General features: G+C 42.0%; 3 protein-coding genes across 6 annotated transcripts in view; all 3 read right to left on the reverse strand.

Moving 5' to 3' along the window:
- Window positions 1-13,430, reverse strand: part of LOC101470214 (gamma-aminobutyric acid type B receptor subunit 1) — a 129,277-nt gene extending 115,847 nt beyond the window's left edge. The window contains exons 1-5 of one of the 4 annotated variants that reach the window (XM_076886118.1): window positions 12,839-13,430; window positions 12,451-12,503; window positions 10,417-10,503; window positions 10,091-10,155; window positions 2,546-2,684 (exon numbers count right to left, since the gene is read on the reverse strand). In XM_076886118.1, coding sequence (XP_076742233.1) covers window positions 2,546-2,684; window positions 10,091-10,155; window positions 10,417-10,495 — 283 coding nt within the window. In that variant the 5' untranslated portion in view covers window positions 10,496-10,503; window positions 12,451-12,503; window positions 12,839-13,430. Of the gene's footprint in view, window positions 1-2,545; window positions 2,685-10,090; window positions 10,156-10,416; window positions 10,504-11,430; window positions 11,450-12,450; window positions 12,539-12,838 lie in introns of those variants that run through there. The other 3 variants (XM_076886120.1, XM_076886117.1, XM_076886125.1) reach the window with 3 other exon arrangements.
- Window positions 13,431-13,696: 266 nt separating this feature from the next.
- Window positions 13,697-21,805, reverse strand: LOC143419432 (SH3 domain-binding protein 5-like). Its single transcript, XM_076886138.1, has 6 exons — window positions 21,120-21,805; window positions 20,660-20,722; window positions 19,925-20,053; window positions 18,043-18,207; window positions 15,811-15,984; window positions 13,697-15,601 (listed from the first exon to the last, which is right to left on the reverse strand). The coding sequence occupies exons 1-6, from the start codon at window positions 21,339-21,341 to the stop codon at window positions 15,056-15,058; spliced, it is 1,299 nt and encodes a 432-aa protein (XP_076742253.1). The 5' UTR covers window positions 21,342-21,805; the 3' UTR covers window positions 13,697-15,055.
- Window positions 21,806-23,252: 1,447 nt separating this feature from the next.
- On the reverse strand, window positions 23,253-27,192 carry LOC143419423 (alpha-1,3-mannosyl-glycoprotein 2-beta-N-acetylglucosaminyltransferase-like). The gene is made up of 3 exons (XM_076886064.1): window positions 26,986-27,192; window positions 24,733-25,603; window positions 23,253-24,573 (listed from the first exon to the last, which is right to left on the reverse strand). Exons 2-3 carry the CDS (start codon window positions 25,342-25,344, stop codon window positions 23,884-23,886), a joined length of 1,302 nt encoding a protein of 433 aa, XP_076742179.1. The 5' UTR covers window positions 25,345-25,603; window positions 26,986-27,192; the 3' UTR covers window positions 23,253-23,883.

Genomic DNA, 27,192 nt, shown 5'->3' on the forward strand with positions numbered 1-27,192 from the left:
TCAGCACCAAGTGCCAAACAGACAGAGTTAGCAACACAGACAGCAGTATTTCATCGACCAAGTATTTCTCTCCAGAGTTGGAGGAGAAACTGAGCTAAAACAGTAAATATTGCACTTATATTTGCCAGGCAGACACAAACAAAACTCCGAATGAGCACAAATGATGCTCCATATGTGTAAATACCCAAGTCTATCGTGTTAAACATTAAGGAAAAGCTTTCAAACTAAATCATATAACTGTACTGGAATAAAACACATAATAGGCTGGAATTAGCTCAACATACCATCGACTGTTTTCAATCATCCTGAACGCTGCAAAGCCAGTGAGATGGAAGCAACCATTTGGGATTACTGTACATCGTGTAATTCATATAAAAATAGATAAAAATGCCCTCTAATCAGGGGTAGGCGGCACACCTCCTCCGGTTGCTCTTCTTGAATGGATAAACCACACTCCTTTTATAACACAGAAGCTACTAATCCACAGGCTTCATTCACTACAGTTTACTCTGTGTGTCTTGATTTTGGTGCAATGTTTCGCTGATTTTGTCGGGAGTAGAAATAAATCGCCACGCTGCGTTCTTTCTTCACACCTGCATGTATCAGCGCATAGTTGGAGAAGGAAGGATGACCGGTTGATAGCGAGACGGAGGGAGAGAGAAAGAAACCAAAACACTGGAGTTCCTCCGGCTCCCAAAGCCGGTCACCACAGACTCTTGTGTTAAATTAACCAAACGTACTAATAAACATCTTGAGGCCACAACAGTTTCCTCCTTTCGTAATCGATGTATGGTGGTCAAACTCCACCTGAATACTGGTGAGGCTTAAAGTTGGGGGCGTGGCTACTGTGATGGGTGTCCTATCATTGAGCTGGACTGCTCCACTGTGTTTGTGCTGTTGGTACCATTTGGAGCATTTTAATGGAATTGTGTGACAATGTGGCCGCGGTGTGAGACAGACCGCCCAAGAAAACAGAGCTCCGGTGTTTGATGAGTGACATTGTATTACTTCATTATTCTGTAGAGACATGTCTCAGTATCTGCACACTCTATCAGTGTTAGCTGACAACTCGGCCCTGTCGTCTAAATATGATCACTTCTGGCTCAGACTGGCAGCAACCTAACGCTGAGGTGACATCACGTCACCATGTCCATGAACTAACGGCTTAAATGAATATGGCTTCCGACCACCGTGATCCTCCGCCACATTAAAGCCTGTTTCGGAAGATTCTGGAGGGAAAATTCCTCCATTTGAATTCATAACTCTGTGGCAGGTGGAAATGAATTGCTTTCGGGTGCTGCTCTGTATTTTACGCAGTCTGCAAATCACTCTCACACCCTCTCCCCACCCCTCTCACTATGCAGTGGATGGAGTTAGGCTCAGAGCTTTGGGTGAAGTTCCACTTTGACCAAACGGCCCCTAAATGCTCAAGAAAACATGATTTTTAGACAAGTTGAGAATAAATGGGGCCTTTTGGAGCCATTTCTGTGTTAATGCGTTTTGTGGGACAAACATTTTGTTTTTGATAGAAAGGATCAAGAGATACGGTTGCATTTTTAGATTCTGTGTTACTGGTTCTGATGTTGGTGAAATATATTTCTGAGAGTATTAGAGACATCGCAGCACCTAAGCCACTTTACAGAAGCTGCCATTTTAATTTCAGGCATGAAGCAAGCAGCAGCGGAGAATTTGTAGCAGCAGACAGCATCATTTTCAACCCCCACAACTGGCTGCTTCTTCTGCACGCGTCGAGGCTTCTGTTAAAATGTAACCATCTTTCTAATGTCTCCTTATCACTTTAAGAAGTTGCTTTAAAAAGAGGAAGTCCTGTGGTAAATCCTTGATGTACCGTTCATCGTGCATTAGCAGATTGCTAGTGTTTTTAGGGCTAAATCAGCTTCAGTGTAAGAAACACTAAAGGACATGAGTCTTTTTCTTTTTTCCATTTAGACGTATTTTTTAGATTAGTTGTCGAAGCTTAAATGAAATTAAATAACTATTTTACCCATTTAGCTCCATACACTTCTACTCATGAGCGCCCCTGATGAAATGCAGCCCTGTGGTCTTAACAGGAAGTGGAATGGTTCTCCTGGACTGGCTCTGGTTTAACTTAAACAGTGATGGCATGTCAGTGCTGAGCTACCTTCACCCTAAGGGGGAAGTGGAGTTTTAAAATGATGCTAACAAATGCTGGCAGCCACACAAATTAAAATGTGTGGTTTCATTTCATTAAGTCAGACTGCATCAGTTCACTTTACTTTGGAAACCGCTGTCGGTTTTGGAGACGGCAACAGTGAACGCTGCACAGTATGTGACACTTTCCTTTGTGTAAAGAGTAAACAGGGAGGGTGGTGAAGCACTGTCAAAACAACTGGGATTTCATTTCAGCGTAAGTGTGGTTTTAATTTGATGCTGATTAAGCAGACGTGACACTTAAGAGCTGATTATTGTGCACAAGATCTGTCTGCAGGGGGAAAAGGAAAAATGAAAGAAGGACGAGGAACGGGAGGAAAAGGGAATGGGAATGAGACCAAAGAGGACTTACAACATCTGCTGGCCTGCATCATGTCTGTCCACGTGCCGTTGGGTAAGCACTTCCTGACCTTCGGTCCCACGATCACTCGGTTGCCTCTGCAGATGTACTCGATCTCATAATCCACAGGCAGGATCTGCACACTGCGGATCTGTGACGAGAACAGGGGCAGAGAGATCAGGGGAAGGAAAGTGTGATTGATGGTCTCTCATGCAAGTTTTTCTCCTTCACTTAAGAAGCCTCTTCATTCTGTGTCACAGTGCCATATGGCCATGACAGTAAAGCTCGACAAGGGAAAACATTTTAGTGTGATACTGTCTGAACTGATGTGCTGTCGCTCTCTGAATTACATCTCCTCTGCCTGTGAGGGGACGGAAACATATGCGAGCCAAAAAGGTTTATGTTTCATTTTAAATGGCTTTGGTCATAGCTGCATACATACATTTGAACAACGAACAATAAGGAAGCAGTTTGAAACTAAGGAACCGTTTTCATGTTGAAGAAAAGCTTCACTGCTTGCAGTTTACAGTTTACAGTGCATATGCAATCATTTTAACCCAGTAAAGCCTGAACGATGGAATAACTGCTAGAAAATTCAAATTTTGCAAAGCAGAATGTTTAATGGAGCCTCTGACAAATGAAATAAAAGATTCAATTAAATATCAATTTGATTAAATGAGATTTAATTGGATCATTTTATGCTACATTAATTTCTCAGTTTGTTTATCTTAAACAAATATATAAGGGAGTTAGGTTTTTAAAAAAGAAAAATCACACAATGATGAAGATCTCATGGATCAAATATGACACTCTTGGCATTAAAGGATTAACTGTTGTAACGACTGAGACACTTTTATGAAAGTTTTGTATATTCATTACTCGTTCATTCTAAAATGAGGGGGTAAAAGTAAATGTCATTTGGGGCTTTACTGCAACAGAACACCATATTATTTCATATCTAGGACGTTGTCACATTTGCAAACTTCACAGATCTGCCATTGGTTAGATATCAGTTTGAAATGTGGCCACCTTAATCCAAAAAGCTTCTAATATCAAAAGTTTGCCCATTACCTATTTGCAAAGATGATAAATATATTTATCTGAATTAGGAAGACATGTGTGTCTAAAGTAAATCTTTTCTATGTGATGTAATAGTGTGGCTGTATTTCTATAATCCTCAAGTAGAATAAAATGTGTTTTGGATTTTTTTTGCCCCCAACCTTTAAGAGGGACAGTTTACACCAAAAATCAAATTGACATATGTTTCCTGTGGCCTGTAAAGCTGTTTATCTATCCAGACTGTTTTCTTGCTAGCTTCCCTATTTTGGGAACATCAGCTGTAGAAATGTCTGCTTCCTTTTGAATATAATGGAACGAAATGGCACTCGCCTTATGGTGTTTACATAATGTATTGCACAAATTCTACAGCAGATCTCATGACCCAGTTAATCAAATAAATAAATAAATCATTGTTCAGAAGGAATCGGGCATCAACCCCAACAGAGGCTCGTGTCAAACACGCAGCTAGCTGGGATGTTAGCTAGCTAGGACTAAGTACTAGCTAAAAGCAGGAACTGCAGGATGAGATCTAGTGAGAAGTGGCGTCCCTCTGAGCCAACCTCAGTGCTTTTATCCACACCTTGGCAGGAGCAGACAACTCAGCAACTAAGCTGAAGCAATACCAGGTCACGATAGCAAGTCTGAAGCACTTTGACTTTTTTCTTTTTCTAAAATATGAATGTTTAATATACAAACTCATAAAATTGATGCAGCAAAGGCTGACCTATGAAACATATATTTTTTTAAGCAAAACTTCAAGATTTTCCACAGAGCCACTAAATTCTGAATGACTTGATAAGTCAGTGGATCTCCAACTTGTTCTGGCGTACCCTCACTTAAAGAAGAGAAAAAGAAACATTAATAATACCACACACTATTTTTTTCAAAAACATTAAAAATAAAATGGGATCCAAGTTGAATTTTTAGAGAAATAAAGCTCGGGATGATAGCACAGGCAAACACTCATTATATTTCCGTCCTGTTTTTTCTCTGATCGTCACCAGCTGACCTGCGGTGGCTCCATGCCCCACAGCTTGAGAAACACTGTGATACAGTAAGTTCTCTAAAACTGAACCATTAGCTTAAAGTTGTAATAACCAGATAATATTGATGGGGCTTTGTTTTTCCAAATGGACAGAGTTCCCTTTAAAGCTATAAAAAAAAAAACCAACAGTTTTCATGTGGAACCACTAAACTCTCGATTTCTATTCAACTGATCTTCAGCCATAAAAATCCATAGTTTGTCCAACTAATGTCAGACTCGGCGTGTTTGTCAAGTGATGTTTATCTGTTTAGGAAAATGAAATCTGGGGCATTTTAAGATTTTGCTTGAGATTCTGTAGTCTGGTTATGCTGTTAAGTGCTTTGAGTGGTCAGTGAGGCCGACCGCTAATTTGATGTAAATGACAGCTTCAGCTGACTGACTATTGACTGAATGGAACTGCGAATAAATCAGAGCTGGAAGTCAGAATAGTCGGAGAACTTTGTGAACACGTTAATTTGAGAATCAGGCAACGTAGAATTTTCTTATTGATAACACAGGTGTATCTACTTGACCTCAAGGTCAAGGTCACAGGACAAATTTTCTGAAAACCTTTAACTCGAGAAAGATGTCAGTATTCTTTTGTGCTGAGGAAAAGATAAAAAAAACAAACAAAAAAAAAAACAGCTGATACACTTTTATTTTATGACCATCCAGCAAAAACAGCATCAAAAGGCTATTTGACTTACAAACAATCAAAAACCACAATGGTCATAAAGCAATAATACCAGGCGTAGGAGATGCCTGCGCTCTCAGTGGTTTATGTTTATTAGAATTTTAGCACGTGTTATTCCTGGTTCTTGCTTAGCCATGTGCTTTTTGAATTGATATGCTGAATAAAGTCACTAAGGCTCATGTGCACCCCACTAAGATCGACTGAGACCTGGGAATTATGTGTTCTCAAACTTGTACTTCCAGAGGATTTGTGCCACCTAACAATTTCTACTGGCTGGAGGTTGAGGGGTAGCAGCCTCCTGGCAGGGCCACCAGTGTTTTTAAATTATACCATTACTACTCATCATAGACAGGGTGCCTTACTCAAGCCAAGCTGTAAACGTGGTGTAAACGAACACCAATCACAACAGGATCATTCTTTATATCAAGCAACAAGGCAATCTTACTTTAGTTAATAAAGTGGATTTGTCTTAATGGCAGCAGGTCATTGCTGCATTTTTCTCTGAAGCATCATTATTATTTCTGCTAATAATGACACTATAAACGTGGCTCATGCTGAGAAATCCAGCTTTAAAAATCCCTCCAAGTTTAACCCTCCATTTTTTTTTTACACTCCTCCCAGCTCACTCTAACCTGCTCAGCTCCTCTGACTCACACTGCGCTACAAACTCCATTCAACCTTTAAAATATTCACAAGACTTTGAACTTCCAGTGTCTATATTGTCTTTTATGTTTCTGAAGGAATTAAGTAAAAAGTGACTTATTTTTGAGTATGAAATAGACTTTTTCCTGAGCCGCTCTCAGTGTCACAGTACTGCCAAACACTCCTTTCATATAATCTCTGTATAAGCACATGCTCAGCTACTTCTGCTGCAACTGAGCCGATTCATTGTTTCTCATTTGGTGTCAACTCGGTCGCCTCGGTACCGTTCAGAGTCCAAAAATAAAGAATTTGATCGAATCGCTCAGCATCCAGTTCCTGTTCTGATCCCTCTCTGTTATCAGAGCTGGTTGGTGTATCCGTGTGTGTGCGCTTTGCCCTTAAATCATTTTTTAACACACTGCCATGTTCCCATTCACTGCCCACGTCAGTGACTGTAGTGACTGTTTAAAAGCCACCGAGGGACTGCTCTTCAGAAACTGAAGTGACGCATGCTTTCAATCAAACTGCCAAGTTTCCATCATCAAAGCGCAAAGAGTCATCGCTGTTTCCGAGATGTTTAAAACAATTTTCAGGCTTGTGTGCCGCCCTGCGTTCTTAGTCAGATATAATACACAAAAAGTGGTGTTGTTTTACTGTTTAAACATCACTTTATGTAGCAGCATTTAGTAAAGGGTCAAAAAGTTTGAGCATGAACTCTAACGTCAAGAATAATAAATTACCAGATCACAATTATTGATGCATTGATGTGTTTAACACTTAAATCTTACTGATATACAGAATCAAGTATTATTGGATTTTTACAAAGTGCATCTGCATCCAAAATGTAGTATAGTACGAGTAGGTGGTAGTATAACATGGAAATACTTAAGTGCATTACCACTAGGGATGGGTACCGGTATCCGGTGCCATCTGACATAAACGGTAGTAACCAGACCGAAAAGCAGCGCACACTTCGGTGCTTTTTTTTTCCCTGAGATGTCAGACACTTTGGATTCTAGCCAATCATTTTACCTTTCCGAGGATAGTAGGCGGGCCCAGGTATGTACGTTCTTTTAGAGCAGAGCTACAGATTAAAAATGCCCAAAGCGAAGCGGTCAAAAGTCTGGCTGTACTTCACAGCAAAAGATGCAAACTCAGCAGCAACAAGTGCTTTAAGGTGATACTGTGATACTGTCAAAGGAGGTAACACCTCGAATCTGATGAAACACCTGGCGACGCATTGCGTTTTTTTATAAAAGCCGAGAAATGCACCGTATTTGATAGCTTGCTGCGAGACCTCACACCGAGCGCATCTACTGCGGGTGGGTTGCCTGTTATGCAACATCCCCAAAAACACGAAGAGGAGAGTCCTGGCCCCTAGCCCTGCCAGTGTAGCAGAAATGATGAGGATGATGATGCAGCAGCAGCCGTTCTTCTCTGCGTGAGGAGCTTAATGTTGTTCGTGTGTAATTTACGTTGAGTAGGCTAACCACGTTATTACATTAATGCATGTAAGGTGAACTAGCAAACATCATCATAGCTACATGCGGCTGTCTTCTTGTTTGATGGCAGATGCTCCCTTCACCCTGGCCAAAAAGGCTAAAATGACCAAAGAAAAAGTGGAAAACAGTTAAACATGAGAGGTTTTTGGACCAATTTTGTGTTCTCCATTCTTTAAGCACCGGCACCGTTTCAAAAGTACTGGTTTGGCACCGGATAAAACCTAAACGATACCCATCCCTAATTACCACTACTTTAGTAAAGTACTTGAGTAAACGTACTAATTAACTTTCCAGCACTGGCCCTGTCCACACACTCATATCACTGGGCACTTTAAGATAACAGTACTCCAGCCGACATCATCAAAATCAAGGCCTGTGGGACGAATCCATCCCCATGCACACTTTAATCCAGCTGGCATATCACTTTAAACGCTTGATAAAATTTTGGCCTGCCAGGTTGTAGCTGTAGTTTGCACAGTGCTGCGGCACCCTGTACACAGCTCGAGTAAACAGAGGCTTCAGAAAGTCACTGAACTGGAACGAGGCATGCAGCTACAGCAAAAAATATCTCTGAGAGCCCAATCGCAGAGTTTTTGGAACAGTTAAGTTGAATGTTTATGTGAAGCCAGTTTCATGGTAGCATGTTGGGCCGTATGTTAGAGCTAAACTAGATCATTAAGGATCTTTTGCTTTATAAATTTTTACATTAAATCTCATGAGAAACTATTACAATGTCATGTTCAAGGTTGTGAAACATGCTCTGTGGGACTGTTGAGCATATGGGAGCTGTGGAAGTTTTGGATGCAATTTTTATATCTTAAGCAGAAACTTCTTGGGTTGAAAAATGAAGCCGGTGCCAAAATCTGCAATTCCACTAATAGCCATGTGCAGAACTCCACATAAACGCCCACATTATGTCCAACTTTACTGCAAAAATAAACATGTTTACAGCCTACTGATAAAACCAGGGTCACCCTCTATGGATAGTTTCCCCCTTTAGGACCGGTGTGCAGTGGGTGCTCCCACTGACAGGTGTCTGCTGGACCTACAGCTCATTCAAGAAGTTTGTGCCTCAGTGCTGCGGAGTGAAACTCTGGAATTGTATTAGTTTGTCACTTACCATTAAATTAGCAGGTATGCATGTCTTTGCATTGCACTCATACAGTTTATGACCAACCAAGCTTACTAGCATTTGGCGATAACTTAGCACTCCAACCTGTTATCCAATATTTTCCATTTCTGCCTCAAAAACTTAATTCATTAAAATAAAACATGACAGTGCCCAAAATGCTAATGCTGAGGTTTCAAAATGCCGAGTTCATCTTTTATATACAGTCTATGGTCAAACTCACACTGGAAGTTTTCATTTGTAAATAACTTCATGTCACTCATGCTAGAGGAAATGAACCTGCTACGTTTTAGTTTTTTGGGTTTTTTCTGTAAAATTTTGGCTCAGTGATTAACGGGACTGACTTGGACACTTCTTACTGACAACACAGACATTTGTCCCTTATTGATTGCTGTTGCACTGTCACACCTCAGTTCGCTGCCATTATCAGTTACAAAAGCTCGCAAGTGGTCTTGGCAAAACTGTCCTGTCCTCAGAGCGCAGCTCATTGTTCGTACGTTTGGTACAGCATGTGTGACTGAGCATTTAAAGCTGGAGTGCCAGACGACAGGTTTGAGATGTTCTCTGCTGGTTATGAGCTATAAACTTCCTTTTCCTCCAGTAAACACAGGCTTTCGTGGTGTCTTCGAACAACAGCTGCAGCCTGCCAGGTCTCACATGTGTTCTCTAGTTAGTCAGTGTGTTGTGTAAAATCATTCAGCCGTTAGCTAAAATCTCTCTCTTCATAAAGTTTTAATCACCGGTGAATTTTGTCATCTTCAAAGAAGATACGGAGGATTGAAAATACCCGAAAAAATAAGCATTCAAAAACAATTTTTAAAAGAACGTTTTGAATTAAATGCACCAAAGGTAAAACCTGTAGACGGTACATGATTTACAGCACAACAGTCAACATTAAATCATTTACAGAATGTAAAATGATATTTCTAATTTAATTCACTTTCGTATTCTTGTTTCTCTGTTTGTAAATTTATTATTATTTATTTTTCTGTTTATTTTCCAAAAGCAATAAAAAAATTTGTTACATTATTTTATTATTGTTATAAAATAATGAAAATTAAATGCAAAATACACATTTTTCACATTTTATAAAGTAGTTATGTCTTTTCTTTTTTTAAATATTACGTCTGGTGGCCTAACATGATATTTACACATTTATGGAGTATTTTATATTTATCAATTTATTTAATTATTAATCTTTCCTTTCCCCAACACCCTCAAACCCCTATTTTATAACCAAATTAATACAAGTCATTGCAAAAAAAAAAGCCATCTATAAGAAAAGTTAATTGCACCACATTTTCAAATTTATTAAATGCCTGTTTTTATATTTTCAGGTGCATATTGGTGAATAATTATATGAGATGTTTTTACATTTATTTATTTTTTAACAGACACAAATCTACTTCTGTGTCACTTGTTTTGAAATCTTCAAACTGGCAGCAGTCTCATGTGATTGATTTGACTGATGAGCTTCAATACTCTGCAGTAACCAGATTCTCTGTACCTGTTCTTGTGTTAGGCCTCTATAGCGGATCCCACCATCCCTGGGAGGCCGGATGATGGCACAGCCTGGGGGAAAGGGGGGAAAAGGAGGAGGAGGAGGCAGAATGAAGGACGATAAGCGCATAGAAAGAAAGCTCTGTCTCCAGATAATGCAGATATATTACAGCAACATGATATATTATCAGTTTAACTGACGCCTTCCTCGCTGCACAAATTGCAGCGTTTCATTCGGGTCACTTAGCAATCTCTGCGGAGTTACTTCTGTCCATTACTGCATATTGTAAACAGACACACACACACACACACCGATTCCTGCACACAAATTACCTCCAGCTGATGAATTATGTATGGGCACAACGAGAGATGGAAGAGCACAGAGAAGAATCAGAAACAATAGCCGTGCCATTTCTGGATCTGAAAGAGAAGGAGGAGAGAGAGAGAGAGGTTTTAAAACGGGAAAGTGTGGCAGGGAAATCAAGAGTTTTGGGAGAAGACGGAAGAGACAAAAAAGAAATGGGTTACTGAGGAAATATCCTTACAGTATTAATGCCGCACACTCTGTTCTCAGATGCAGTCATTTTCGCTTCACTGCATCAACCTTTTGGCAAAAAAAAAAAGCTCCCTTTTCAACCTGGCGGATAAGCTGCACGATGAGTCCACTTTTCTCTCTCTCTGCTTCTGTTTGTATTCACCGTGCAGACGGCTCAGGTTCATTTCAAAAGCCCTGTAGACAAGATTTCAGCTCAGGCTTTGATGGCTGACGCTGATATTTTTTTGCAAAGTGGATCCCCATTTCACACCAAAGCAAACTCAACAGACTTTTCTTCTCTTCCATAGTAGAAAAATATCCAGAATAGCTAGTATGGCTGTAGCTAGTGTGGCTGCAAAAGCTTTCTTTTTGCAAGATGAGTGCCGCTATTTGGTGTGTTGACAGGCTTTTAAGGAACAATGATTCAGCTGAGCAATTCACTGAAAGCACCGCACCGTCAACAGTTTGATCACAGATTTGGGTCCATAATGTCAGCAGCAGTTCATGCAGCCCTCAAGCAGAGATAAAGAGTGGGCTACAGAGGTCTGCACACATGCCCTGATTTTTTTTATTCACTTGAGGCAATTCATCAAACTTGGCAGCTCCCTTAGGACCCCAAAAGGGGCTCATACAACTTGATGTTCACATATGCTGCAATTCTACACCTGTAACCAGAGTTCAATATGGGAAATCTCTTTACACAAAGTGTGAATTTACTGGTCATAATGCACATCACAAAATGTCTTAGGTTAACTGAATTTAATGTGTACACAGACTTCATGACAACAGACAAAAAAGTATGTTTTTCTTACCAGAAAACAGTGAAAACACCCAGGAGTCCCAAAGCCCCTGGAGTATTGGCAGGCAGGGGAACACACACACACACACACACACACACACACACACACACATACAGTATCGATGATAAACACCCTATATATAGCTGTTCATTTGCAGTTTTGAATCATAAACTCCGCTTTATGAGGTTGCCAAACAAAACTCATCCAAACACTCTCACGCTTAACATGACAGTACAGGGATTGATCAAGTGTGTGTGTGTGTGGGGGGGGAATGGGATGGGATGGGATGGGTGGAGGGGGATAACAAAGTAAAGCACCACAGTGAGGGAGACAGATGGCAGCGAGGCTTGCCTGTGGAAGGCAGACAAACTCTGCTGGAAACTTCATTAGCATTAACCAGTGTATTTTTAGAGTTCACTGACAAGAAGCATGCAGGAGGTAGACACCACCACTAGAGCGTGCATATTATAGGTGTGTGTGTTTGTGTGTGCGCGCGCTCTGGTCCCGTGTGGGAAGCAGGGAGAGAAAGAAGGACAGCTCAGCAGGAGTCATTAATATCAGCGATCACACACCCAGCCGGATAAAAGCAAACTGTGTGAGTGAGCAGCCTAACGGCACAAAGCCAGCCGACTCCATCAGCTGAGGCTGTCCTGGCACTGAGCAGACAGAGGGGAAAGAAGGGGGCCTGTCGACTGGCCTCGAGCTGGAAAAGCAATTAAGGCTTCAGCACCACGGACAGCGCCTCCAAAACACAACTACTACATGAAACATCTCTCACACCTCAATCCCATCCACTTCCAATGTCACTGCTGCATACACACTGCCTACACTTCCTTGTGCGAGTCTGCTGCCGGAAGCTGCGCTGGATAAGGACTGATCCGGCCCATTTCAGCACCACAGTGATGTTGAGAATAGCCCACAGTGGGCTATTTTCAGGCGGTTCCACATGCACACACACTCAGATGCTGCATTCTGTGCATGGCTGAGCATGAACTACAGAGACGTGAGGGTCACAGTAAGGGTGCCACCAACCGTAAGCTGCCGGTAGTTGCTCGTCGGGTGTTGACTAGGGAATCCGTGATGGCCTGTAGAGGAAGGCCGACCATATTAACAAGCCCTCCTATGAAAGGATGTCCAAATATAATGTCATCAGCCTAAAGCGGCTGCGTCTTGCATAAACAGGAGCAGAGCTCGCATTCTGTCTCTAAAAGGCTTTAAAATGTAAATGCAAACAGGCTGGATCAAAACAAATCAGGCCCATCGAAAAAATGAACGCCTCTTGCATTCAAATGTGACAGCTGTCTAGATTCCGTGCACGGGAAATGGAGCGTCTCCTGAATAAATGCGCTCTAACATCGCGACCTACAGCACTAATAGCATGTAGCGCCCTGAAGCAAAGCTGTAGCATGTGTGTACTTACTATTAGTTTCGATGCGCTCAGTGAAGATAAGAGTAAGTCCTCCGGGTGGGACCCGCCAGGGGAAAAGCCCGGTGTCAGATTATTTGGTAGAAATATGCATCTTTGCAACAATTTTTATGGCTCTGTTAATATGGCTATACAGTAAATGTGCAAGCTGCTCCGTGCCTAAACAGAATCTTACAAAAACGAGACGGCTCTCATTCGGATTGTTTCCGTGTACTGCAGTTACGCATGGCCAAGAGAAGAGATGACAAAAAAATCCATAGAGAAAAAAAGTCCCATACATCCACTATATACAAACGCAAGCCCACCATAAACGACGAAACAGCGATTCACCACACTCCCCTCCTTTTTTTCTCTCCACCTCTACGATCTTGAGCTAATTCACGACGTCATGATGGAGACGCGCCGTGCGTAACAGCCCCCCTCACGCATTTATCGCATCTTTTTTCTTTCCCTCCTTTCCAAGATGAAACATGCCGACGTCTAAAGCCCCACAACAGCAAAAACATAGCACAATCTTAAGAAGCGGCTTTGGATTTATGAGCTTGCAGATTCAGTCCACGTGGATAATTATCTCGACGGCAGGAAGACAAAAGGAGGTGCAGATATGGCGCTGTGGTATTAACGCGGTCTACATTGTTAAGCCTTTCTCTAAAGCTCTTTGGAGCTTAAGTCAACGAGGCAGCAATCAGTCATCCCCACAACACTGGTCATCTATTAAATCAGCCTCTCCCCGTTCTTCCATCTTCTCGCGATCCTGCTTCATATTTATATGTCTGCTGAATAATTGAAGCAAGGCGAGGGAAGAAATTCACAAATTCCCATCCCACTGAATTCAGCATGAAAGAACAGAAGGCCAGGCAGCAGGATCTGCTTTTATTGATTACAGGTGTGACAATCCAATCCGACTAACTCACAAATGCGATTCAGAGGGTGAAAAGTAACTGTTAAGACAGCGGTGAAAAGTGAGGTTTTTCAGATAAACTGACAATAATGAGACTTTAAATATGTCTGCGATACTCAGAACATCTGTACAGCAAAGATTCAACATCTGTACATGTCAGTATTTTCCAGCTTTGTAATAATTACACAAATTTACAAGTCTTTCTTTTCTGACTTCATTGTTTTGCTTCTTTGACAAAGTACAATCATAAAAGAACCAAAAAAAAATCATCATCAGAACTCTTTCAATTCTTGTCAAAAATCAGTCAGGCTGTTAAAAATATTTGAAAATCATAAAACGGGCACTCACTTCATATTTAAATGGTTCCAAACTGAGATTACAACAAACTACTACTCAAGCTAAATTTGTTTGTGTCAAGGCACACCTCAAATTACAACAAGGGCAAAAAATATACACAAATGTAAACAATATCCAAATCATCTGGATCATGACACTCCAGTGTTACAACACCAAGTTAAATAAAACAAATAAGGCTGATTGTGTCAGTGTTTGTTTCAGCAAGCAGCGCTCAAAAACCGAAATGATGGAGTGCATGCTGCCTTAAGACTCATTTCAGGGATTTTCAAAAAACGCATTCTCTCGTGCTAAAACGTCAAAAAAAAAAAAAAAAAAAAAAGCACAACTTGCAGCATGTTACAGGAAATAAACACATGGAACAAGGATTCAAACATGCTTTCACTCTGCACTGACAAAGAAACGTTTTTTACATTCTTCCCTACTCGCTGAGGAGGTGGGGATCTCAGGGGCCCTGCGACCTTCTACCTTGAAGCAATCGCTGATGAGACTCGACTCGACTGGAGAGGAAGCAACAGAGGAGGACGAGGGAGAATGTTTTTACCAGTCTCACCAAGTTAGATCAACGATTAGCCTGGGAAAGCAAAAAATGATGCCTTTTTAAATATGTCTGTTCAAACAAGGCTTTTCATCTTTCTTAGCTGCTCCTTCATGCTCAAGGAACAAATTCTACCCAGAATCCTTCAGAGGAGTAAATATACTGAATACTTGTCCTGCAGGGATGTAAGCTCTGTAGATCCTGTAGTGTTCTAACTAGGCTACACTGTTTACTGTGTTCAGCTTTAGAATAATGTGCATGTGCTTATTTACACCCATCGCTGCAGCTTTCCTTCTTTTTCACTTAATTCCCTGTCTCATACTTTTGTTTGGTACCTTTTTAATGAGGGAAGTTTATCCTAGTGTGGATTGCTGTTTTTATTTTTGCATTGTTTACAGCAGCTGTTTCTATGACAGCCTCACAAACTGAAGCTTCGGTGGTGCTGCTTATAGAACTGTTGCTGGCGCTCTTTGGCGCTCGTTTCCACCAGCTTGTCTCTCTTATTGGTCACTCTGGTTTTTTCTTTCTCCCCTTCATCCCCGGTGATGCTCCCCACGTCGCTGAGATTCCCGAGGTGCTCGATGGAGTCGTATTTCTCGAGGTCAGAAGCAATGGTCTGCAGGCTGAAGACTGAAAGGGAATCCGAGCCGGCTCGCTCCCTCTCCCTCTCATGCTCCTTCTCCTTGTATCTCTCCAGCAGGTCGATGGATGCGTCCACTCCATCCCTTCCAATGGCGCCGCCACAGGCTCCGCCTTCAGACTGAACCTTGATGTCAGATTCTGCTCCGACAGGGGGGCTCCGCCCGACACAGATAGAAGGGCGTCCTCCCCCCTCGCCCGGGTCCCGCCCTCTCTGAGCATGGATCTGCTCGCTGATCTGCTCCAAGTTCCGCAGGGCGATGGAATAGCGGGTCTTCACTTTGGCTACTTGCTGCTCCAGCTGCAGCACTTTGGCCTTGTGCTCCTGGAGTCACACAAAGCAACTTTCATCATCAATTTCAACATTGATTTCATGCCAGTAGGAAAATAACCTCCCAGTAACCTCCAGTAAATCCATAAAATACTGAATATATTATAGAACTTTTGCCAAATCAGCAGATAAAGCTTTCTAAGTGCAGGAAACACTAAACAGAAGGTGTCTAAACAGAGGTCTCACTGGGCTCTTTGTGTTACCTCCAGTATGTGGTTGAACTGGGCCTTGAGCTCAAAGTAAGGTTTGGACTTGATGATGACTCTCTTGAGGGACTTCTGCAGCATCTGCACACGCGCCTCGGCCTCCTGACAGGCGTGCGTGACACGCATGTGCTCCCTCTCACTGCGCAGACGCTCTTCTTCGGCTTCGTTCACCTGCGAGAGACACAGGAGACGGACGGTATTATAACAGTAACAGGAAACGGCATTTCTCTTAATGCAAATATGACTGGTTTTATCATAAACTTTGCCTTGATCTTCATTCCCAACCATTTAGCTCACTGTTCATTCATTAGTTCTTATTTTCTTAAAAAAGTAAAGAACTGAAAAGGCTTCTTGTTTAGTTTGTAAATGCCTGTCCACAGAGTTTCAGGCACACTCTTTATTGTTGTCTTTTCTAAATTTCTGGAAACATTTTAATAGCACAATAAAGCACAATTCAAGACTTTGTACTTTCTGTGTCTGCGCTGCCAAATGAAATGACACTTGATTATTTGTTTAAAAGGCCCTCACACAAACTCTAAGTAGTCAAATACATATTACACCAAAGCGTCAGGAAGTTATGGATTTTTAGGATATTCCTTTAGACACAAGCTACCAACCATCAAGACCAACTTCAAGGCCTGAACGACTTGGTAGACTTGAGAAAAGGAGAAGAAAAATTAAGAACAAGACAAACGTTGGGCCTTGACATCGGTTACCTACAGGTACTCGGCTGATAACTGTCCACTTAGATTCCCTAGTTAGAGTAACATCGATCATTCACCTCTCTTTCAACATCAATGGGCCTCCACTAAGCTGACTCTGACACATTATGGTAGGTGTTTATTGCCAGAGACATTAAAAAAATAAAAAATAAAATTCTGCCACAGCAAAGATGATGGTAGATGAAATTTTTATCTTATTTTACTCGTGATCCCATAAATGCAGTTTTTTTATATCCGAAATTTGAGGTTCAATGTTTTTAAATATTCAGCTATATAATCAGATTTCAAATATTTGCTGACACAGTGGGGTGCCACGTGTCAGGTCTGTCTACTAGTGTAGTTCTCCGACATAAGCCAAAGCATTTGGTGCAAACAAAAGGTGACCTGTGAGGATGAAGATGTAAGTGAATGAAAGTGCCCTAATGGCGGTTCCTCCGGGGGTCACTTAAGCTTGACTCTAAAAGTGAGTCGGTGCCTATAAGCTCCCATGTTAACATGCACAGTTTTACAGGTCAAAGGGTGTATGCAAGGGTGTAGCTGATTTGTGTCTGCTAGGCCTCATTTCAGCTAACTAGAATCACTGAACGGACCTTTTCACCGTGTAGCGCCGTTACTGCGTCTTCTTAAGGAACTATACGTCGTTCTGTGCAGTACAGCCAATCCAAGGAGTTTGTACTTTGGTTTTGCTGAGTGAAAATCAAAACCGGTGGCTGATGCTGCCGTGACTTCGTCCATCTTTTTATTGTGATATAGATAATTTGAGTAAAGTTATGTTTGCAGGACTACAGCAGCCAGGGTAACAGCATTATACTAGCTTTCTATTGGCTACCAAGACACAGAGTGATAACATAATGTGTTTTTAAACAGCTAAAGGCATTCACAGTTTTCACTAAAGTTGGCGAGATTTTCAGAGCACTCATTTTGCTCTCTCTAAAATCTGCAGATGACTGAAACTACTGTAGCAATATCAAACTAGTCCAGCTATCAATATAATATCTAGAAGCCAGATCACACTTAGATCTAAACTGTGCTGTAACTGAAAGGAATAAACAAGTCAAGCATTTACAGAGTTCTGTGACACTCAAGGCCAAGAAAATCATGTCATCCATGCTGCATGTTACAGCTGAGAGGGCACTGAAGTTCACCAGCTGTCTGTATCTTTTCTGTTGAGTCTGGCAATTGTAACCCAGCAACCGTGAGTTTGTGAGTATATCCAAGGCTGCCAAGAATCACTACACTTATCTGCACACTTATTTTTCCACAAACAATGCAGACAGCAGAGCAGCGAGATCACGGAGAAAAATAATGGTGTGCATGTGTGCACGCAAAAAACACTGGAGAGCAAAAACCTAACAAGAATAATCAGACAAAATTCTGACTCTACCCAGATAAACTCAGAGATGACTGAACTCTGCATTGTTTGGTAAAACTATAGCAACCTTGTTGAGGTGACAAATAGAAATGAAAGCATTCTGTTTAGCCACGCATCTTAAAACTGCTCTTCTACCTTGGCGGTAGCGTGGTTGAGCATCTCCTGCCAGGTGGGATCCAGGGTGTTCTTGCCATCAGCCAGCAGGCCCTGCTCGGCCACATAGACCATCTCCCTGGCAGCTGTGTGCATGGAAACGGCTCTCTCGTAGCTCAAAGCTGCCTTCTGAGTCTCCTGCTGTGCCTATGGAGAGCAGACGCACCTTTAACAACCTACAGCAGTGGACTACGACAAGGACACAACACCCCTGTTCTGTTCAATCCAATTACAGTCATCTCTCTGCTGAAATGAGTTTGCATATCATAGTTTTTATATTCAAAACGCTTCTAGGTCAATGCAATTACAGGAAAACAATACTGCCTTTCAGTCTGAATGTGTTAGGTAACTTTTAATGCATGAGACGTTGTTCCCTGCATATCTCGAACATGTGATTTCTATGTGAAGGACTGGGGTCAAATTTTCAGCAAAAATGAAAAGAATGTGACGCTTGTTGTAATTCCCAGGTGCTTTGTCTCAGCGCCTTTCTTCTGCTCCCAGCGTCAAAAACAATCTTAGAAATGGAATTCACTAATCATTAACGTCAATGAAAGACCTGCTTGTCCAAGGTTGTTGGGTTTTTGGGATCAAATCTGAAACTTTTCTCGCTCTCTCTTCTGGCTAATGTTAGATAATGCTAGTGCGCCTGCTAACACAGACAAATGACAGGCTGGACCAGGTTGGCTAGTTCATCTAAGAGATAAGATAAGATAGATCTTTATTGTTACTGTTACAAGAACAATGAAAAACAGTTTGGCATCTCTCCATTAGAAGTATGTAGATTTTTACGTTAAAATTACTTCACAATCAAAGATAAAACACAGATATATACAGCTGTATACAAGTTATATATGCTGTAAGGTGCAATATAAGGAGCAAGTGATCAGTGAAATTTAAACCTCCAGAGCTGATTTGATAACTTGGGTGATCATTTTTCAAATTACTTCATCAGGCAAATTCAAACTGTCATCAATGTTAAAGTTTCTGCAGGTCTGAGTGTAACAGGGTCCACTTGTGCCCAGGTAATGTAAATTTCAATTTTAGACACTGGCCAGTCGCCAATGAGGTTGCAGTTTTACAGTCAGTTCCACCCATCTGTCACATCCAGTTAGAAAAGAAAACAAGATGTCAATGACAAACACGCACAGCTCAAAGTTTCGTAATCATCACAGAGGCCACTGTCCTGTGTGTGCTAACATCAGATCACACAGTACTGAGGTTAGCCAGCAGTAGATGATTTAATGGCACACGGCAAATATTAATAAGTGACATTTATTTTCCACAGTAACAACCAACACGTGGGTGGTTAGCCAGCTAGCTGTAACGTAACTACACAGCACGTAGATGACATCGCGAGCTTCATCACATCCAAGTCAGCGTTGTGTCATTATACACACAGTCATACAGGCACACAGTGAACACACCGGTGTTTCAGTAGATATGCTCGCTGATGTCACCAATGATGGTTTTCTGAGTTAACGCAGATTTACACTTCAGATTTGTAGATTTAACTGGTTTGCAAAATCGCCCAAAACTAGAGCTCGTAAAGGAACAGAACAAGCACCTTGCATCTAAATTGTGTTTAGACCTAGATGCATTTTACACTGGGGATCAGTGCGTTTCTCCAAAAAAACATAAATAAATAATTTAAAAAAGCAAAAAAACATTTGCACTGAGATTTCCCTTCCCTACTCAGAACTTGTGCACGTTCACAAACTGCAGCACCCGATGTTTGTTTTTCCCTCGCCTCGAGCAGAACACCTGATTCTCACTCCTGAATCCAGATGCTGCAGTAAAAACATGCATGTCTGTAACACATCTTCCATTTGGCACAGAAAACAGATGTAAACCTTGTTGTGTATACCTCTTTGGCAAGGCGCCGAGCTTCATAATATGGTCTCGCTTTTTCAATGCAGCTGCCGAGCTGAGAGCTCTGAGCGTTCAGCTTTCGGGCAGACTCTGTGAGGATCTTCCGGTATCCCGATCTGGCATCCTGGACGATCAATGCATGAAAATGACAGGATTAGATTTACCTGTAATGCAGCAACTAATTCGATTTCACACAGGAAGTGGGCAGCCGATTCAGTGAGTGTCAAAAAGCAACACTACATCTTCCATTTTAAGAGCTCACACTTTTCCAGAGTCTGTGCTTTACACATATTGAAAAACAAAATTATCATATTCATTAGCACCTTCGGGGTAGACTAATAAAATATTTAGACACAAACACATTGAGAAGTAATTCCCAGGGTGGCAATAAATGGTTTTTCACATCTATAATGAGTTTGTTTTGTCAACATCAAAGCAATTTTATTTAATCTGACAAGAAAAGCAGGGCAAGTCTTATTAAATTGTCATACATTTCACGCAGACTTGTAACTGATTATATTCACCACCAATTAACCTATCAGTTACTATTCTGGGAAGGTTGGAAAACAGTGGAAAACCGACCAAAGCCCAAACATTTAACAAACACAGGAGGACAGAAGAGAAGCCATTTAAAAATAAAAAAAAGATAATAGGAGATTATTTGATAGTTATATTTTACAATGATTGTAATAACTGAATAGCTTTCTATCTATTACGTATTTACACTTACATCCAACTGCAGTTCTAGCTTGTTGATTTCAGCACTGGCTTCATTGAGATGCTCCAGTTCCTCCTGTGGAAAAACACAGTATATGTATCTCACGTATTTATATTGGGAAAGCATTAGTAGTACTATTTGACTGTAATGGCGATGATTAATAGGTTGGGAGTGTAAGGTGACACACGTCAGAGGTGTGTTACACTGGTGACAGGATAATCACTTCAGATCTGACAGGGATTTGCACAGATTACCGTATTATGAAGACATTATCTTTTAAATGAATAATGAACATGTGCTCATTTGAATACATTACTACCTTTCTGTCACACTAAATCGAAAGTAATCCCGGATGTACACACCCAGGTGTAGGTAACAGTAATTTAAAAGCGGCTGATTAATATAATAATAGAGCTGAAGGATGTTTAACGGTCAGCAATAGATTAAACAAAAAGTCCGAATTTTGAGGTACCTGGATTCTGGGGTCCAACTCCTCTTCATACGGACTGTGTAATTGCTCTCCGGGGCTTTTCTGTTTGTCACTCTCTCCTTCCTCGCAGGTGTCTCTGAGCGCCATTTCTTGAGTCTTTCCATCGCATTCCGCGGCTTTGACCTCCTCAATACACTCCCTCCATTCCCCTACGTCCGATTCCCCGGAGCCGGCGGGGCTCTCTCGCAGGTCGCCTGGCTCCATTCCAGGCAACACTTTTGGGTTAGCACCAGCGTTAGCTAAGGAGTCTTCAACAGCAGGCGGGGTTTGTTGACCTAAAAACCCGGTGCTATGAACAACGACCGAAGGTTATTAAGTAGAGGTAAATTAAAAAATTATTCCAGCGGTCAGGAGTGGTGTTGAATTTGCTATCTGCCATATTAAACCACACTGAAACCCACTAAAGCTAGTCTTGCCTGCACCTAGCATGCTAACAGGCTAGCGCCTAAATGAAAGCGTGACGGCTGCTTTTCTGAACAAACCGCTGCCAGGAGATGAGAACTAAAAGGGGGGGCTATCAAAATGTACCCCCCGACACACGCCTCTTTCCCTCCATCCTTTACCGGCTCTTCAGTACTTTAGCTAGGCTAGCTAGCTAGCGGTTTCGGCCTCACATCATCATTACAAATGAGGTAAACAGGCGAATAGAAGCGCTACGCACTTAAAGATTTGAGCCAGGGTGGCCACCGTAGTTGCACTACAGCAGTGAATGCTGTTAATTTTATGGAGGCTATCTGAAGGTTTGCGACAGACAGGTGATCTAAGGGCTCTGGAGTTGAATTCAAATATTTTTTGCCATGCAAAAAAACAAGGTATATAATAAGCTTATTACAGCAAATTGTCTTGTGCAAATAAATTAATTACACGTCGGCACAAGATGATGACTGTTTGTACAAGATATGACTTTGTTAATACAAGATAACAAGACAAAATAAAAAAAGATAATTACTGCTCTGCGCTAAGAACATTTCCGTACAAGACAGTAAGTTGGTCATGCAAGACAAGGACTTGCGTGCACACAATAATGACTTGTGAGTATAAAATAACTTCTAGGTACGTACTGTGTGAAAGAGCCAGTCCTCAACTCTATTTTGTTGCTGTGAAATGGGAAATAATTGCAGTAATTTATTGAACATGTGCGAACATAAATAGAAATACAGTGTATACAAAAAAAACCGATTTTGTACAGTTCCATTGAGCTTTAAAGTCAGAATTTGGTATGACCACCTTTATGTTTTGTTTTTATTTTTTAACTCTCAGGCCAACTTTTCTCCATCCAGTTTGAAAAGGTCCCCAACACCACTGGCTGAAATGCAGCCCCAAGCGGTTTCAAAGAGTTTCACTGCTGTAGCGTTCTCCTGATCTCTTCTTTACATATTGACGGCCAGTTTTAAAGTTTGGTTTCATCGCTCCATCAGACCTGTTGCCACTGATTTTCCGATTTCCGGTTTTTGTGTAATTTGACATTTCAAGCTTTTCTCGCAGTTTCTCTTTCTTAAGAAAGCTTCTTGACAGTCACCTTTCTGCTGAGGCTTCAGTGTCTCTTCTTCGCATCTGTGGTGGGAAAGACTGAAATGGGAGGAGAGAAATCCAGGACGTGCAATTTAGGAAATAGGACGGGAGTTTCTCTTTTCCAGTGTCGGTGTTAAGCTCAGCCCCCAGGGGTCCAGGCCCACCCAGTAAAGTCACCGTGCCACATCGGCTGAAATCTACAGATACACTCTGACTAGAAGTTATTTATATTTTGGTAATGACCTATATCACTGATATTGCAGTGCAAGATCAATTTAATTATCCAGTTAATAGTACTTTAGTGCCTCTGCAAGAATCTTGGTAACCAGGACGACTGAGGGCAACACAGCACTGAGCACATTACCACACACAGGTTAGACTCTGGGAAGCACCCCTCGTGTCTCAGGAGCCAAAAAGAGGTCATCTATCAGCCTGTGCAGCCTTTTTACAGAATGACTCAATAATACGTTGAAGATATTGTGTACTCAGTTATCCCAGTGTGTGTGTGGCGAGTTCACAGACCCAATTCCACACCTAAAGAAAACCTCTCTCCTGTTTGTTTATTAAACACATGCAACATGAAGTGCGAGTGAAAATAGCAAAGTTGTGTATTTTTTTTTAATCCAGAAATGATCAGACAAACAAGTGTAGTAGTTTGCAGGGTAACGAGCCTGCAAATAGAATCACATTAGAGTATCAAACAGGATCATGTGACAAAAAGTAAGCACAAAGAATAATTTCCATAGAAGGCATTAATGATCGGAATCAAACGACAGATTATACTGCAGTTATTACCTGGCACCAACACTATAAGCAACCACACCACAGATTACATTTCCCTCTTCACAGCAGACAGAAACAAGTCACACAGATTACCCGAGACTGCAAATAATTTAAACAAAAGTGGCAAAGTAGTAATTGCATTGAATGCATTAATGAATGTCATGTGCACACTTAGCATCGTATAAAAATAGATCTCTGGCGAATTACAGCAGATTTGTCTAACACGTAGTTGTGGTGGTTCCTACACCGTGTGTATAAATGTTTTGGAAGAATGAAAAAGACCTGAGTAGTATTGGCAAACCCCCACACCAGAAAGGGACATCCATTCTGTATCAGTAAGGACAAACAGCGTCAGCAAAGATCATTTTCTTCTTTGGTCTGGAATGCTTTCCCCCATCACATTGAAGAGATATAAAAGGCTACTGCTCATGGACGTTCTTCATCAGCTTCACTAAAGGTCATACTGGGTCCATCCTGGAGGGGGCGCTAAGTAGATCCTCCGTCCTCTGGACATGAAACTGACCACCCCTCTGTACCCTGACCGTGGCACTCCAGACTTAAAGTCATCCATTATTCCCAGATTTTTGGCCATCAATTTGAAACTGTCCTTACTCGAGTACTGAAGGCGGAAGGGCCCGGGTCCTTGTAGCTGGCCCTGCTTCACATCTTCATATTTAACCACAGGAGCACTGTAAACTTCCTTCTCAAAGTTTTCCTTGTATGTCTCCTCCTTCAAGTAACTCAGGTCCAACTTGGTGAAAGGCACAATCTCGGTATTCAGTTTAATGTAACGCAGGTATTTGTCAAAAAACTGACCCAGACTCACACCCTGGCGACCAAAAGTTAAAGTCCGTGAGATCTCTGGGCGTATACAGGCACGGTTGCGGCGCTGCTCTGGCTGGCGCATCCAGTCGTCCCAGAAAGCCTCAGGCCACTTTGGCTCCAGCTCCTCCCACACCTCCCTGAGGAGCATCCACCCCAGGCCGGGAAAGAAGTCTGTCCGATAGAGCAGGTCGGCCTTGCCGGGGTCCACATAGCCTTCCCTCCCATTGTCATTCCAGGCAGACACACACCACAGGCTGGGGTCAGATTTCAGGAAAGGCAGCAAGGCTCGGAAATACTCAAAGAAGTCTGGTGCCACCTAGAGCAAGAGATGAATAATTCAGTTCAACTGTTACATAACCATCGCAACAAGTGAAATAACGAGTTTTGAAAGAAGAAGATTAATTTAAGTTGTAAATAAAGAATGAAAATGAAGGAGAGATCACAAATCATTGGTGTTTAACATGAAAATAATCACCTCCAGGTCGTCCTCCACGATCACCACAGATGAATGACCGAGCGTCTTGAACACTTGGTTGAGCGCCCAGTGGTAATGCCTGGAGATTTTATAGTAACCCTTAAACTTCTTGTGCTCAGGCCTCACTTGGATGTCAGACAAATCCGGCTGCTTCAGATGAGTTACGTTGTTTCCATAAGACCGAATCACCTCAGCGGTCTCGGCATGTCCGCAGTCCTGACTCACTATGATTGGGTGGAGCGCTGCTGAGGGCCGGTGCTGCAGGAGTTTGTCCAAGCAGCGCTTCACGGTGACTCTGTTGCAGGCGATGACAAGGATAGGGATGGCAGGCTGAGGAGCAGCGGTCACCTTTGGCTTGTTGTCTGATGGCTCCCAGAGCAACTGATGATTCTGGATTTGCAATAGGATTTTTTTCTGCATCTCAAGTTCACTTTCGAATGCATTTGCAAATCGAAGCACATCTTCCATCACATTGCTGGGGGGCCCTTCGGGACCTTCTTTCTGATCTCGGCCCTGTGGGGGTCTCCCCCACAGCAGGAGTACCAGTATGGCATTCCATGTGATAAACAGGAACGCGCCACAAAAAATCAGACAGCTTCTCTTACGGATCATGGCCCAGAAACTGAGAGAGAGGGAGGGTGGGAAATTTCAGGAAGACAGAGTCTGAACAGAGAGACGTGTCCTTTTTAGAGACAACAGGAATGGGATATGGGAGGGGCAGCCTATGCTTTGTGTCATCACGGGCTCGCTCTGCAGATAGTGAAGTTATAAAGACACAATACAGCATTGGTGAAAGCGCAAGTCGTTAAAATCCGATGAAGAGCAAGATTCATCTTGGAGAAAATCCTCAACATTTAATGTCCTCTTTTATCTGAAATAAGATAAAAGGGAAAATATCAAATAAAATCAAGTCAATATCAAGGTTTCCAACTCTCACAAAACTTTCCCTCTCACATCCTGCCCAAACAAATCTCCCATCAAAGGTTTAAAGCCAATGTTTTAAGATAAAAAAAAATTGACAGCCCTTTTTAGGTTTAACAGGAGTTTTTGACCATTTTTCAGCAAAAACACTGAACTACACATATCAGAGAATGCAAAACACTGTTTATGTGCTTTATTGTCAGAACAGGAGATGAAGACTTAGTACTGTGTGCGTGGATGTTTATCTTAGTTATCATGACCTCTCGGTATTCAAATTCAGTGGTCTGGAATTTTAATACAGCTAAACAGAAACTGGGGCTTTTCACTATGCAGATTGCAGACATAGGCTGTATTTAGATGGACTCGGCTTCCCGGACTGAAAAGGGCCTTAAACCTAGATTTCTAATGGCCAGCAGGAGGTGACTACTCTTGAGTAAAGACTTACAGTTGTAAAGAAATCAATGGGTCAACGACCCTCAGCTCTCTTACTCAGGAAAGAGCTTGCAGATCACTTTATTACTGAATAAAACGTGAATTTAAAGGTATAAAGTCTGGTCGTTACTACGGTTTGAAAGCAGGGCTGCACAGCTTTCGCTCACTGGCACAAGATCGGTCATTCACAAACTGCCTTTAGTTTCTCAGACAGTTTCATTCGTTCACATCTGGTTTCAATACCAAGGCAATGATGCGAAAATGGGAGTCTTCATTACCAGCGTTTGGTGACGTCACAATGGCTACATCCATCTTTTATGTACAGTCATTCACGTGCCATTAAGTACCGCCTGCAATTACACGCAGCATTTGGAGCTTATCGTTTTAAAATAAGCTGCTGACGTTTGATTAGGAATTTTCCGTTTTTAAACACATTGTTATTAAGTCAATAAAAATGAATAAAAAACAACTTCGCAGCCAGCACAGTTTACCTGATAATTACTAACGAATTATTAATGACCCCGCCCCTTAATGCAAAACGGCAGTTTAAGACTATTCAATAGGGCCAGGTCAACCCCGAACGCCCTGCCCCCACACCGCTCCAACTACATCTGAAAGTTCTGTTTCTGCTTTAAATAACCAATAAAGTGAAGGCAGGAAATCAGACAGGAAGTTGACAGTGATGATTCACCAAAATGCCTGTGATCGATTTTCTCTTATCACCTGTGGCTGACTCGACACAGCAGACAAACTGCGGTTTATTAAAACACAAAAACAGCTGGCATCACCGACTTCACCCTCTCCGTCCCTCCGTCCCTCCCTCACGCTGCTCGTCAGGCGCCTTGTGCTCGTCACAGTAAACACAGTAGTCTGAGGAGGAGAGTTCGAAGCTGCCCTCACCTCACAATGTGCCCGCTCCTTCTTGCTGTGGCCATTTCTTCGGGAAAAGTTCCGCAGAAATGAGGCCAGTGTCTTGCTTCTTCCCCGGCGGCTGGAGCAACTTCACGCCGCCGACTTTCTCCCGTTTCTCGCTGGCTGCAAGAAAAAGAGGAGGAGAAAAGAAGTAACACGACAACTTCCTGGTTTTAGGGCAGACACGGAAGTCCC

Source organism: Maylandia zebra, linkage group LG1 (assembly GCF_041146795.1).
Source record: "Maylandia zebra isolate NMK-2024a linkage group LG1, Mzebra_GT3a, whole genome shotgun sequence".
Taxonomy (NCBI): domain Eukaryota; kingdom Metazoa; phylum Chordata; class Actinopteri; order Cichliformes; family Cichlidae; genus Maylandia; species Maylandia zebra.

Bases quoted from the DNA above. Each gene is read 5' to 3' on its own strand.
- LOC143419432 (XM_076886138.1), bottom strand. From the start codon at position 21,341: ATGGAGCCAGGCGACCTGCGAGAGAGCCCCGCCGGCTCCGGGGAATCG. The intron at 15,985-18,042 runs GTAGAAGAGCAG...TGTCTCTCGCAG, and splicing joins TCAACCACGCTACCGCCAAG to GTGAACGAAGCCGAAGAAGA. The intron at 15,602-15,810 runs GTAACACAAAGA...GTGTGACTCCAG, and splicing joins AGTTCAACCACATACTGGAG to GAGCACAAGGCCAAAGTGCT.
- LOC143419423 (XM_076886064.1), bottom strand. From the start codon at position 25,344: ATGATCCGTAAGAGAAGCTGTCTGATTTTTTGTGGCGCGTTCCTGTTT. The intron at 24,574-24,732 runs GTGATTATTTTC...CTCTTGCTCTAG, and splicing joins TCGTGGAGGACGACCTGGAG to GTGGCACCAGACTTCTTTGA.